At 40.9% G+C, this 15,954-nt stretch overlaps 1 protein-coding gene across 1 annotated transcript in view; it reads left to right on the forward strand.

The window, feature by feature from the left end:
- The first annotated feature begins 1,484 nt into the window (after positions 1–1,484).
- LOC139451867 (A disintegrin and metalloproteinase with thrombospondin motifs like) overlaps positions 1,485–15,954 on the forward strand; it is a 35,329-nt gene continuing 20,859 nt past the window's right edge. The window contains exons 1-6 of the mRNA XM_071233162.1: positions 1,485–1,565; positions 8,013–8,070; positions 9,481–9,704; positions 10,785–10,877; positions 11,527–11,664; positions 14,355–14,546. Of these exons, the coding sequence (XP_071089263.1) occupies positions 1,485–1,565; positions 8,013–8,070; positions 9,481–9,704; positions 10,785–10,877; positions 11,527–11,664; positions 14,355–14,546 (786 nt within the window). The remainder of the gene's footprint in view (positions 1,566–8,012; positions 8,071–9,480; positions 9,705–10,784; positions 10,878–11,526; positions 11,665–14,354; positions 14,547–15,954) is intronic.

The raw sequence follows: 15,954 nt of genomic DNA on the forward strand, positions 1-15,954 counted from the left end.
ACACAAATATTGGTCTTCATGTAATATTAGATGAAATGTGAGATGAGACAGGGACACGCCCGCAGCAACAGTGGTCAAGCTTCCGAGAAAGGCCAAGGCTAGGAATCCAGGATGAAATGGGATCTTGAAACAAAAACTGGTCTTCGTGTAATATCAGATGAAATGTGAGATGAGACAGCGACGCGCCCGCTCCACTTTTATAGTGTAACCCGCTTCCCTTACTTTCTACACAGTACCAGACCAGTCCAGTGTCTCTTGGACTTCACAGAATATTCCATGCTTGACATCTATCCATACTATTCCGAACGTTTACAGATGATTCGAGCTTCTAAATATAATAACTTCCTCACCACTACTGACATTAAGTAGTACCACATTCCTGACAACTAATCATCGTCCAAACACAATGCAATAAACTTCAAGTGAATCTCAACAGAAACAATGTAATACAGTTACAATCATTGCTTAGCAATAAATTACACTGCCATATATATGGTTCTAATCACATGTTTATGTTTCTAGATTTGTCAGCGCCATATATGTGCTCATGGACATCACCAAAGTAAAGGGCTTTCCTCCCACACCGAACTGCTGTGATATAACTCTACCACTGTTCAAAGCCCTGTGAAACGAAATTTCACTCAGTCTGTCCAGTATACCAGCATAGTAGCAAACAGTCTTCTGTTGCACGCCACTTCAACGTCCATCACAGCACCATTTGCCGCCTGAACACACAGTTCAATTCCACTGTAGACCGGCAGACCAAAAGTTACCACCCCTGCACAGGATCGCTACATTCGACTTTTCCACCTACGTCATGGCCATAGCTACGGAGACTGCAGGACGCATCCCTGGTTTGAGGAGGATACTGCACCAGACTGTCAGGGACCATCTTCGAGAGGCTTGAATCCGACCCAGAAGACAAGTTATCTTCTCTGTTTTGCAACAGATCCATTGACAGCAACGCTTGCTTTGGTGCCATATCTCACAGCCTTGGAATTTGAGAAACTGGAGACGAGTGTGGTTTAGCGATGAATCACTATTTCTTCTTCACTGGTGAGATGGAAGACAACGTGTTTATCGTCGTCGAAATGAGCGTTGTGCCCCAAATTGTGTACGTGAATTCAAGAATTTTGCCGGCGGTAGTCTCATGATGTGGGGGGTCATATCCTACACCAGGAAATCTGACAAGATTATGGTTCAGAGAAATTTGACAGCAAATCGCTACAAATTCTTCAATCTCACCTTCTTCCAATCATTGACCGCCAGAGGGAGCTGTTTCAACACGACAATGGTCCATGCACACCGCTCGTGTCACGGAAGACTACCATTCGTAATGCCAACATCAACGCCTTGCCCTGCCCGTCAAGATCTCCAGATCTCAACCCAATCGAACAACTCTGGGATGAACTCGATCGGCGTGTACGTCAACGTCAGAATACGACGCAGACACTCCCACAACAGGCCAACGCGTTACAAGCAGAATGGCGCAGAATTTTGCAGAACAGAATTCGTACACTTATCCAGTCAGTGCCGAGAAGATGAGGAGCCCTGATTGCTGCCCGGTGTGGTCACACAAGTTGAGCACAACTGTGTGGCCTTATGTGACATGACAACGAACAGTTTTTAATGCCTTTGAACAACGACAACATGTGACCAAAGAGTTCCAAAATTTGTATCTTTGATATTAAATTAAAATATATCGACTTTATTAGATACAATAAATTTACTAAAAATCTACCTGTGCGTTTCTTTTTTATTGACGAGTGTAAAAGATTAACTGCCAAATTTTATAGAAGCATTCATCCTACAATCATTATAAGCTATCGGTCAAAGTTCAGGTATATACACATACTCACGTAAAAAAACAAATGTGTTTCAGATAAACTTGTGTAAATGTTATGTTTTTTTAATATAACAACATAATACTTGGTCATTCGTCTGATCAATGTTTTATCAGAACAAATTCATTGACAAATCCCATACCTGGTCGCTGGATACAGGGCGACCTGCCCTAAAAGAGGGGTGTGTAACAACTCAATTAACAATGTCAACACGGGCGTGACTACCATTTGCACTTTGATACAGGCGAGGCAGATGTGGTTCATTGCAGACACCAGATGATTAATTATAACCTCGGGGAAGTAGAGATGTCTTTATGAATATGTATTGAAACATGCATTATTTAATTTCAGAATAATTTTACTTTTGTTTAGCTTTATGGTATGCATGTTTACTTTTTCCGTTTGGGTATATATTTCTGAACTTTAACAGATTTTTATATTTGCCCACATAGGTATAAAGCCTGCATAACCTGAAAAGTATGATATTTGTATTACCGATTTAGATATTACAATTTGTATCTCCTCCAGAACAGTCCTAGAATGTTCCATACAAAACTACATGCACTGCAAATTAAGTCTGCCTCATGTCGCTACTCAAAGTGCATGTGCAGTTCCTTCAATCAACAAACCTGAAACATAGCTGCTTGATTTGTTTACCTACAATTGTGTAAGTCCTGCGTGGTAATGGTTATTAATGTCGTGTGTTGATATAGTTGAGTCTCCGATAGTCGCATATGAATCTAGTGTTACCCCCAAGGACTAACGGCATATATATATGATATAGTGCATGGATACCTAAGACCTCATTTCCATGCAATCTGACCAAAGGGCGAAAAAGGGGCGGGGTACAGGGGACATATAAATGTACAATGTGCATATCGTTTGTAAAATGAATAAAATGTCGATGGTACTGATTAATGTAAAAAAGTCTTTTCAATGCTCCTGTAATCATTCAATCGCCACAAAATACACCACAGTTATATAATCTATTAATGAGAATCAATACTCTGACAATTTATTAAATAAATATGAGAGAATGATTTATAATTAATAATGTACAAAGGTAATTATCAGCACAAGGGACATGTTCCTATTAACAGTGACTGGTTATACTTACATATGTCTACGCTGACTCATGTCTGTTCAAGAAAAATAATGTCATCCATTAATTGAATTATGTCAGGGTTTGTAATGGTGATAGTGTTACATGACTGTCAGAATCAAATGACAGATGTGTTAATGGGACACACATTTATCAAACTAAGACTGTAATAAGGTGTGGTTCATATATACCTTATACAACATCTCCCAATGTCAATGTGGGCCTGATTGTTTCTAGACAGCTAGCCCAGGGCTTGATTTCCAGAACTTGATTTGACTTACACCAAGTGTAAGTGTATTTGACATGAAAACGTAGACACCAGACAAAACCAGGTTGCCCCCTGGTTCCATAAGTTTATCAAATCTGAAACAAACTTAGGCCGATTTGCTGCCAGTGTCACATAAATTAATGACATATTGCTGTGAGGCGTAAAAGGAACACGTGGTTTTGGTAAGGGTCTCAATTATCTGTGTGTCACTGCTAAATTCTACTAAATATCACTACTAAACTCTACTAAATATCACTACTAAATTATACTAAATATCACTACTAAACTCTACTAAATATCACTGCTAAATTCTACTTAATATCACTACTAAATTCAACTAAATATCACTACTAAATTCTTCTAAATATCACTACTAAATATCACTACTAAAGATCATATACAGAAGTGTATATTTACTAAAGGGGCCCATCATCTTTATCAACATAAACTGCTGGGCAGTAGAAAGTGTAGAATTGAACATTAAATTCAACCAAATATTGCACACGATATCAAAACATTCCTAGGCTGAAACGCCGAAACACTGCACACTTAAGGTCCAAAACGCAATTAAGATACCATCTAATAACCATTTCTTGTTTTGTTTTTCATTTTAAGCCACCTTCTAACAAGGGTGTAAAACTTTTTTCCCGGCTGTTTATAAAGCACTTCATCATAATACACATATATTAGATCTGACGTGACAAGTCTGGACATTCACATAATTTTCATCACGATTTTACTGTTTACACCCAATGGAATATGTTGGCAGATGTTCAAAATGTCCTCTGGCTTCTCTTTGAAGAAGTGTTTGTTGTGCAAGCTTCAGAGATGCATTCAAAGTACTTAACTCATAGTTCAAAGAATGTAGCCAAGCTATTATCAAATATATCATGTCAATTAAGGTCAAACAAATAGTTACTGCACGAGTGAGTGAGTGAGTGAGTGAGTGAGTGAGTGAGTGTTTATCTTTTCACAACATTCCATCCACTTCACGACGGGGAAGACATGAACAATGGGTATCATCACATCTTGTCTCCTTGTGTGACTAGCCAAGGCTTTAGCCAAACAGTTTCTCCACCTAACCACTCTGTGTCCACAGCCATTGTAACATATCAGGGAAAATAACGTTCATTTTAGCTATATTGTATACGTTTATTACTTCAAAACAACAAGATCTGTTACTCATGATGACAGAGAGGGTGTTCCTTTCAGTTGAAAGATAAGATTTTACGACTGCTTGTAAATACAAATGTCTCCTACTTTTGACGAATGACGATATTCTTTGGGCATGCTGGTGATTGAGAATGGTTTTATGCCGCTTTTAGCCATATTCCAGCAATATCACGGTGGTGGCACCAGGGATGGGCTTCACACATTGCATCCATGTAGGGAAAAGACCCCGTACCAACTGCTGACGAGCGTGCACACACATCATTAGCAATATAGGCCATCCAAATGTGTAGCTGCACAATCATATACACAATGTACACTCTAACTTTACCTCGGCGATCAAATTAGGATCTCTCATTGGACAAGAGCCATTGTTTCACAAATAAAGTCATCATCATCATTCTTGAATAAATGATATATTACACTTTACTGTCATCGGTCTAGGAGACATATATATGTTGTTTTCTTCACGCCTACATATCAATTACAACAATGGACGCCGCGTAGCTAAGATATATATATAGCTTAATGCTTTGCTCCTATCGTACCATGCATAAAATCTTGGTTCTTTTACCCACATGGCCCCTTTACGTAAATATGAAACGCCAAAGTCTCGATTGTCTGCCGAAACAGATTCCATTGGGCGTAAAAGGAAAAATAGTGGTACAGACTATATGTATAGGATAAAACACGTCCGAGGGTTTTTATGATATTTAAAACCCGCATCCCGAGGGATTTTCCGAGGGAAAGGGTTTTAAATATCATAACAACCCGAGGGGAAGTGTTTTATCTTACTTATAAACCGATTTTGAATTATTTTTAAAATTATCCCCAAACTAAATTTCAACCCATTATAAGTGTACAATAAAGCACGTCCAAGGGTTCTTATCACATTTAAAACACGCATCCCAAGGTTAACGGTTTTAGATATCATAAAATATCGAGGGGAGCTGTTTTATCTAACTTATGAACCGAAAAAAGAAACTTAAAACAACATTTATCAACATTTTTATGTTTCGAACATACTTTCCATGAACCTTAGGAAACGAGCGTAAAATATCTGTTGCTGGCGTACGGATCTTGGAAAGGACATTCTAAAAAGCAGTGCGGCTTATCAACACCTCTGTAGCCTTGTGGTACACTCACTGGGCTACAGATATGACGTCTGGATGACAGCATTGAAGGTTTATGTGAATGAATCACTGAAACTCAGTGATAACACCAGGTTTTCGTTGAAAGGGAAGGCATGTCCTGCTCCGTTACCACCCACGACTCACACACAATTTGCTTAGAAAAGTGTTTGTTTCGATGAGGTTATCGGTGTCACCCTGAGCTGTGATGTTGTCGCCTTCTGAATGAATAGTTTCGTAAAATATTAACTGTTCAAATTAAATTATAAAATATAAATTCGTGATATACAACTCTTAGGTTGAACGCTCCCTTGAAGAATTATAATAAACTTCTTTAAAAATAATATTTTAAAGGTCGCAAGGTCGTTGGCTATCTGGGACTGCAATCTTTATTCTCGGTGAGAGATAATGTTTGATTCGAGATAATGTTCCAGTCACCCATTGGTAAACATGCGAGAACTATTTACCATACTCGTTTTACATATGGTAAGTATTTTATTGCTAACAAGTTCGTAAGGTGAATATTATTCGTTTTCGTTGAACTATTGGTATATGTATCATCGGGAGACCTACCATCTCCACAATGTGTCTAATTGTGGCCACAGAGGCGTCTTCTATCACATATGCCGGGAACAGAATGAGGCCAGGCAGTCTTCACAGTACTGATAAGAAACAAAGTCAATTCCTGTTGGGAACAAAAGCGACACTTAAGGGAATGGTCATATATTATGGGTGGTGTGTGTGTGTGTGTGTGTGTGTGTGTGTGTGTGTGTGTGTGTGTGTGTGTGTGTGTGTGTGTGTGTGTGTGTTCGTCAGTGAGAATAAGGGGAGGGGGGTCACCCCAATTGTTTTTTTTAAACATGACAGTCTCTTGGGAGGGTCATAAAAAATAACACACATATTTCGGGAGGGTCATGATCAAAAAGACATTTTATAATAAAATATAAGGTTGCTTTTGCATTTTGTCTTTTCAGAGAGGGCCAGGAAAAATATGTACAAGGACATGGGGAGGGTTATCCAAAACATATGACAAGCATTAGGGGAGGGTCACTATTTTCAGTACATTAGTACGTAAAAAATCCTTGAAACCCACAGAATGACGTGCCCTTAAGTCACTTAACCATTTTTACACTTTTCCTTGGCTCATTAAGTGAGGGGTTTAGGTAGGGAGGTAAGTCGGCTTATTGGTTATTGAGAGTAAATATGTCGGAAACACAACGATAAAGGGTTGTCTAATATTGCTCTCTGTGCTTTTCAACATTTGATATTTTTTTGTAAATCACCGATCAAAAGTAAGATCCACATCTATTTTCCACAAAGTACGAAATTATTATACTCGTGATGGCTTTGTTTTAATTGTGTAAATTGTGTTCTTGTGAGTTATATTGATATCTAAGCGATTCATTTGGAAGTTATATAAAAAAAGTATCCCTCAAAATAGTACCTCCCGCCACCCCCAACCCCCTCACCCACACACGACGCACGCACACGTATACGCACGCACGCACACACACACACACACACACACACACACACATTCGTATAAGACGCGGTTAATGAGATGAGGTGGTCAGGCTAGCTGACTTGATTGATGCAAGTCATCGTATCCCAATTACGTATGTCGCTGCTTATGATGTCAATCACGAGATAGCCTTGTCCCAACTCGATAATTTACAGACCGCTGTCAATCCGTGACTTCAAACAACAAACACACAGCATGCACGTCGATGGCGAAGTGGTCACATGTACTGCAACTTACTGCGCACACAGTTACATCCCTTTGTCCAGTTCTCGTTAGAATCCAAGGTTTACGCCTACACGCCCGTGTGTAAGTGTGTGTGTGTGTGTATGCGTGCGTGCGTGCGTGCGTGCGTGCGTGCGTGTGTGTGTGTGTGTGTGTGTGTGTGTGTGTGTGTGTGTGTTGTGTGTGTGCTTGTATAAGTCCGGACTGATGCCCATTTATAGTTCTAGCCCACTGTGATACCATGCCGCAGTTAAACATACCCGCTCAGACACAGTATACTGACTCCGAGCCGGCCAGTCCTTGTTTTAGCCCCTTAATGCCGAGCGCCAGACAGGGTAACAACAAGTACCATCTTTTAACGTATTTTGGTATGACGCTGTCGGGGATCGAACCCCGGACCTTCCACTCTTGATGAACATTGCTTGTCGTAAGAGGCGACTAACAGGATTGGTGACTTGGTTGGAGCATGTCATCGTATCCCAATTGCGTAGATCGATGCTCATGATATCAATCACTGGATTGTCTGGTTCAGACTCGATTTTTTTACAGACCGCCGTCACATAACTGGGATATTGCTAGGGTGCGGCGTTAAACAACAAACAAACAAACTATAAACAAGGACAGGTGATAATCCTTTATACACGTGTGTGATGTTGACAGTCATGTTACTTATCCCTTCCCGTTTCCCTGTCGTCGGTATCAGGCGCAATCTCACCCTCTGTACCTGACACAATATTAATTGCATTTTTTTCAGACATTAGGGATACACACAGCCCTTCCCCCACCAGCGAATGACGTCACTCAGCATCACGGTAGGTGATCATCGCACATGTTTATGATTGTCTGTAATGTGCAACCAACCCTTTTTTACATCATTTAAGAAGTGTCAGCTTAAACGCCATTACAGCGCTGTTTCTAGGCGTTTTCTTGTCAACTAGGCCATTGAGAAACATTGGTAAGAAAAGGTTACATTAATGTTAGATTAAATTATACACACAGAAAAGGAATGCGTGTTGTGGGGACAGTTTGGTATGAGGATATAATCCGCAGACTCATTTCGTCATTGTGACTTGAATATTAATGTGGCGACACCGGTGATGACGAGCAGTCAAAAAGTTAAACATATTTAGCGTGGAGTATGTTTGCACTTTACCCTGGAGTATACAAGCAGGTTGTCATGAGCGTCCATTATCTGTGGCAGTAGGGTAGCCTAGTGGTTGAGGCGTTAACCTGTTCATTCTGGGTCCAATTCTAACGAACTGCTCAATTCAATATAATTCTCTCCAGGATCTATGGTACATATACCCAATGTGGATCTGAGTGTTCTGTGTTGTTCTTCGTTCCGAATTGAGGTGGCAAAGACATGATACCGAATCTGTTTTCAAAATTGCCGTCAAGAAAGAAGCATCCTTCATTTGGACATGATGGTTATAGTTCGCTCAGGGTTCACCTTAGGCGACCTCATATGGAGGTTAGAGTGAGTGAGTGAGTTGGGTTTAACGCCGCTTTTAACAGTATTCCAGTTATATCGCGGCGTGTCAGCATAATGTGGGAGGAAAGCCCGAAGTGATGCAGGTCTTAGACGACTACCACTTCGGTGAAACCCACGAGCACGGGTATGGTGCTGACAAACCTAGAAACAAAATCAGGGCGAACCGGGATTCAAACCCACAATCATAGGTTTCTGGCGTGCCTAATGGACGCAACTCTGCACAGCGAATCGCGGCGCCTTAAACGACCGGCCTCCAACCCCCCCCCCCCCCCGACCCCACCACCACCCCCACCCCAGCCCCCACACCCACACACCCCTCCCCCGTGGTTTAGATGATAGAGCGTCTGCCCAGAGAGCGGAAGGTCTGGGTTCGATCACCTGGTCGCGTCATACCAAAAGACATTAAAAGTTGTTACCTTAACTGGCTTTCGGCATACTAAGATAAAACAAGGACTGGTCGGCTCGGGGTCACTATGCTGTGTCTGAGTAAAGTATCCATGTTAAACTGAGGCATGGCATCTCAATGGGCTTGCATAATATAACCGGCGTAAGTCCGGACAAGTACAAATAGCCACATACATGTGCTTGCATGTCGCTATATAAGTAAGTAAGTTAAACCCCATCTCGACACACATCCCTATGCTTTCACGCGTGCACCCAGTACACACCGTTCCTAGTCTGAAGTGATATTTTAGCGTCAATGTACATAACTGCATCCTTTTCCCCTCAGTCCGCGCCGACAGTGATGAAGTGCCTATCTGCATCCCCCCGACGAGTACCTGCTCCCTGAACGACAGAGGCCACCTACAGATAGAGTTCTCTGCCCTTGGTAGGGCCTTCAAACTCCATCTAGTTCCCAGCCACTCTCTTACTTCCGCCTACGGGGATTATGGGATACCAATCATGATCTGGGGAAAAGAGAGGAAGAAAGTCAAGATGCTTAAATTTCACGAGGTTAGAAGCCATAACAACTTAACAACCGTCTTATTGATAACCCACTTGCAAAGATAATCATTTTATTAATTATTAAATAACACTTTCATCACACACGTACTCATACATTAAATCGTATGTTCGTGAACGCCGACGCTATAATCATGGCGGCCGGTTCACAAACGGTCCTGGGTCAGTGTAACAGTGGCTTGAAAACATGAACATCTTCCACGACCCGCATCTTCCCAAGGCAAGAGAGTTAACTGACTATAAAAGTCCAGTTTCCACCCTTGCCGAACTAGGCTGGTATTATGGAGTTACATTTTGGCTGGACTAAGGAGTCTATGCATAGTGCAATAAAAAATCGCGCACCGGAATCGAAATCCGGTTCGTAAACTGTCATGCAGAGTTCGGTCGATTGCAGGATTTGCACAGCATGTGCACCGACAACTCCTTGTCAACAGATATTTTCCAAATCTTTTCAAGTTTCTACTCAAGGTGCTCACGTGATTTTATGCACTTCGCGATGTAAGACCCGTTTAATCACAATATAGATCTTGATTGTCGTTCAGATCGTCTTGACCGGGAAGTGCCTTTTTCTTTTAAAAAAATGCAAGTGATACGAGAAGTGGAATCTGATTGGTCCATAGGAGAGGCATAGAAGGGACATACTCGTAACAACCACTGGTGGCGCTACGATCGAGCCCAGGAATTCCAGCCTAGTTCGGCAAGGGTGGAAACTGTACTTTTAAAGTCAGTTAACTCTCTTGCCTCGAGAAGATGACGACCCGAGGGACGATGCGACACAGTCACAATCTGACACCGATCCTCTTTTTTCTCCTCTTACGACAAACAAATGGGAGCCATATACTCGAACATAGAAAGTGCAGTAAATATCCATTATTGGTACATGGGAGCTTTAGGGAGAATTATTCCAACATGAAAAAGTTACTCCATAAAATATTGATAGAATTGCGACGAATACATGTCATACCTATGTAATGCATTGACACACACATACTGGTTTACAGTAACTATGCAGATAAGAAACCTTTGGAGACTTCAAAAGCGTTCATGTCTTCTTTATATTCGCACATTCAGCACAACATTCACTTCTACCATGACCGTGACACTCTCGGTGCATTTGCCGTCCAGTTCCACGTGTCTGCTAGCGGCACTCAGTTCATATCTCTGGTAAGATTGTTTGTTTGTTTGTTTGTTTAACGCCGCACTCAGCAATATTCCAGCTATGTGACGGCGGTCTGTAAATTCGAGTCTGAACCAGACAATCCAGTGATTGACATCATGTCCATCGATCTACGCAATTGGGATTGATGACATGCATCAACCAAGTCGGCGAGCTGTCCACCCGATTCCGTTAGTCGCCTCTTGCGACAAGCATTGTCGCCTTTTACGGCAAGCATGGGTTGCTGAAGACCTATTCTATCCCGGATCTTCACGGGTATATCGCTGGTAAGACGGGATTTTACGCTGACATAGTGAAAGTCAACAAATGAATCAGTTTTGTTCGGTGGACACGTGTGTTCATTCCATTATAAGAAGTCACTTTAGAATATTGAAAGAAACGCAACGATACAATATACATGTATACTACTCAACATTTCATAGGGTTAATATTCTATTTAAATATACGCTTGACATATCATGAGAATGGAAAGATACAAATATCCCTAGCGGAGTAGTTTACGATAAGATAGGCGTTCAATAAAAAACAGCGACGTATATTTGCGTTTCATCATCAAAGTTGAAAAGCGTTCTTTTGTAATGGGGATGCTTTTAACAGACACGCAAGAAGTACTTTGGAGGATGTGTAATTTTTAAGGATGGCATCCTGCCCGGCATCGACTACGACGTTGTTGTCAGTCCCGTACGGACTTCCGGTTCCAGATGGGCGCAAGATGGCGGCGTCACATCTCTGCACAAAGTCTTGAAGAGAATCCCTGACAAGACTTCACACGCGGTAAGTGTTAGATGCGCCTGTAAAATATCGGATACCTGCCGTCGAGTTTATCGTGTATCAGATGTTTGTATCGGGACATTAGGATTTTATTGTTTAAATAAAAATACATATAGGTATACAAAACACACAACTGAACAGACATGTAACTAATCCTTGCCAATGCCAACTTATAGTAAAGTGAAAATTGAGACCTAGTCCAATATTCGAGATTTAACTATGTATTTTTTATCTCGAATTAGAGATAAGCGGTCCAATTTAAACGAATTTATGTAGTGGGTTGGTCGGGACCGGAGAAAAGGTTCGAGATATCGGTACATTCGTGATAACGGGGTCCGACTGTAACTGCATGGACGCATACAAGTACGCCATTTGGTGCCCTGCTGCTTGTTGTCATTACAATACTGAAGGGGGCACGGGTGGCCTAGTCGTCTAGTTGTGTTCCTTGGGCACGCCAGAAACCTATGATTGTGGGTTCGAATCCCGGTTTGCCCCGATTATGTTTCTAGGTTTGTCAGCACCATACCCGTGCTCGTGGGTTTCACCAAAGGGGTAAACGTCAGGAACCTCCATCACTTCGGGCTTTCCTCCCACTTTAAGCTGACACGCCGTGATATAACTGGAATACGGTTAAAAGCGGCGTTAAACCCAACTCACTCACTCACTATAACACTGAATATTTATCTGGCGTCGCCAGCCTATTGTAAATGTATCCAATAACTGATACTTCTCATCTGAGTATACACAAACATACTGCAACGACCATTACGTCAAGGATGATGTGGTGGCACGTGGTCCTATGCACAGCGACAGGTAACAACAAATCAGGTGAAGTTAAGCAACGTCAGTCGCAGATGGGTGGCCGAGTTCGGCATCCTGGCTCCTAGAGTTTCTAGAAAGTCCTGCCCCACACTGAAGCACATGCAGCACATGTGGTGTCTCCTTGGGCAAGTGACTTTGTGCCTCAGCAGTAAATGGGTACCCGGTAGGATGAGATGTCAATGTGGTTGTTAACCTTCTAGCGCCTAACAGGCTTGGGTTGTATACTCCCCATGGAGCTGAGAATGATTGTTGAGTGTACACTGATACATTGACCGGGGTGATACATATCTAAGCGTTTTGAGCATGCTTTTGCTCAAATTATTATTAGTAGTAGTATTGTACCAGTCACTTGGAGAACAAAAACATGACATGATCAAACAGTGACACTCGTTAAATTACACATGGGAAGCTATTCGACCTTTCAAACCTCATGGGCAATATATTAAGGTCATCTATACATGTACCTTGTAAATAGTGGCGTCAGAACGGATTGTTCTCTTTTCAAATAACGTCTTTCCAAATGTGACGTCAAATGCAACTTGTAGTCTTTGATAGACATTTTGAACTTAGAAGAACATGAATACATGACACTTTATATGGATAATAACTTTTTCATATTCTTTGTCACGACGATTCAGAGCTACTTCTTACTCCTTCATCGGGTAATTGAGCAAGACGTAGTTCTGAAACGTCGTGAAAAAGAATATTTAAAAGAAGTTGTTATCCATAAAAAAAAGTCTCATGTATTCAGATAAAACTTGTATTGCTGATTGGTAAGTACATGTACACCTTTCGTCATTTACTGAACAAGATCGGTTATATAGGGAAACTAATACCCCTGTCGACGCATGCCTCATTTAGGTTAATAAAATATTCACGTGGGTTATATTGATGAACGTTCGCATGACCAATTTACAATTTCATCATATTTATTTTTAGCAAAAATCTGTCTAGACATGACTAGACATTTCTTTTCGGAAACGCATACCATTCACTGTTATCAAGTGCAGGATGTTTGGAGGGAACGCTACCCTCTAACCTTTCTACTGTAAATTGACAAGCGGTTTTTGGTGCTCTAATTTTATGACCTCCCCTAGAAGATTTACAATTAACGTCGTTGAATATAGTTACGAGAGTATTTCAATAACGTGAGAGTATCTGGGGTCCATATTTTATTTTCGAAACGTGGAGATGGTGGGTGGAGTGATTTCAGTTATCGAAGCAATTATTGTCGCGATCCAGCTATTATTGCATTGTGTTGTATTATTGGCAGTGAGATGTATTAATCAATCAATGAAATAGATCCCCTATTGATGCCGAGTGACGATAAACTCGTGGGTTGTGAGAGGGTAATATCAACATCGTCACTTTCGAAATATATTAATAATTCATGGTCATGATTTGTTTGAGTGGCAATGCTACTCGTGAAAATATGAAATCTGACCACATCACTCGATAATATGTACATGATAACCACCTTTAAATATCATCTATATATCAAACATGTTGGTAAATATTGAATGGTATTGTTGTTCCTTTCCGAAAGTCGCTCATGAAAATGTCAAATCTTACCACGCCGCTCAAAGAGGTGGACAGCGCACTGGTCAACGTCCATGAAATATCCTCCATATATTATATAATTTATTAGTGTTACTGTATCATGGAATTGAGGTTTTAATATTCGTGGCTTGTCAGTTCTTACCACGCCGAACAGCATATTTGTCAACGGATTTAAAAAAAAAATTAAAATGATTTTTAAATTATTTTTTTTATTTATTGCATCATGATTCCACGTTTTCACAACCCTATACAATGCCACGTGGAAAGAGAGTGATGAATATTATACCTAGGAATTGTGGTTTCTGTTCAAGATGTCACCCTCCCACCTTGTCCCCCGGGACACACACACAGCCACTGCCTCACCCCCGGGCTCTGTGAAGGGCACTGTAGAGGTTCTAGTGTGGACGGACTTCTCCATGTACCAGTCGTTCCTCAAACAAGTCGGTAGTCAAGGCAACGTAGACATGGAGATCACGTGGTACGTCGCCGTGGTCGTCAACGCAGTAAGACCTTTCCTGATTCTCTGATCGCATTACTCGATAATGAAAATGGGGAACGATATCGCATTAATCGATAATAAAAATGGCGAACGATATCGCATTATTTAGAAATAAACAATGAGTGGGAGTTGTTTATTGTACAATAAAACACTGCAGTAAGAATAAACCATATTCTCCCTGCAGTGTTATATTGTACGATAAACAACGACCACGAGTCGTTTATTTCTTGTATGAGATGTCAACATTATGTACAGCCTGTTTAAGTAAGATGATATAATCTACAAGCTTTAAAACTATTTACCCGTATTTAAATAATGATGACTCCCTCAATAGAATCCGACCTCCGAAATGTCGGACAAGTCCATTTTATGCACAGGTGGGTATTTCCCGCATATTCTCACAATCCTCACATCGATTACCTGTACCTTTCTCCCAATACCGATTGTCATATCTCTCCTGCTTTGGGATGGGATCGTTCGGCCATCGCGTTTGTCTGCGCTGCCCATCTACATCTCTGGGGAACAACTCACTGGACAAACCCCTCTCAAAAATAACGTCGTCATATATACGACGTCATCATTTTGCGAGCGCATGTTCGATTCTCGAGAAATGTCATCACGATAGAACAATGTTTTATCGGGAATTAAACCACGCTTCGATCTTCATTGTTCTTTGCGATTTATCGCGTAGCTATCTTATATTCGATAATAAAATGGGGAACGTTCATAAAAGACCTTTATAATCATCTTAGATAATAAAATGGGGAACGTCCATGAAAGACCTTTATAATCATCATAAAACATGTTTACATCGTGTTTATTCCCTGATGTACATGGTGGCTGCTGTAATTCCAGAATTGTATTTCTTAAAAATACAATAATTTTATTAAAGAGAAGATATTGGGAAGCTTCCACACAGGCGGTTTGCTTCAGCAAATATTGAATTTCAATAAAAGGTTGACCAGAAACTATGCTAAATAATTACCTTTGATTATAGCCTAGACTAACATTTACTTTATGAAATGAAATATTTAACGATGTGTTTGTTTAATTAGCTTTTGATATGTAATGGAAAGGAGCCTAGGTATTGCTTTCATTTTGCTGAAGAAATGTAGACTTGCCAAAGCATTGCAGACTTATTTGTTAGTTTATATATTCCTTTCAGCGTGATGAAAGACACACCTATGCATCACTCGATGGCCAAAATTATCTAAGTTATACTCATATCCATCGGTGGTCAGAGGATCCGGGTTACAACTGGTTTGGTTTGTTGTTTAACGCCGCATTCAGCAATATTCCAGCTATATGACGGCGGTCTGTAAATAACCGAGTCTGGACCAGACAATCCAGTGATTGATATCCTGAGCATCAATCCACGCATTTGGGATCGATGACATGCATCAACCAAGTCA

This window comes from Haliotis cracherodii, unplaced genomic scaffold (assembly GCF_022045235.1).
Source record: "Haliotis cracherodii isolate W230 unplaced genomic scaffold, xgHalCrac1.p SCAF_9, whole genome shotgun sequence".
NCBI classification, from domain to species: Eukaryota; Metazoa; Mollusca; class Gastropoda; order Lepetellida; family Haliotidae; genus Haliotis; species Haliotis cracherodii.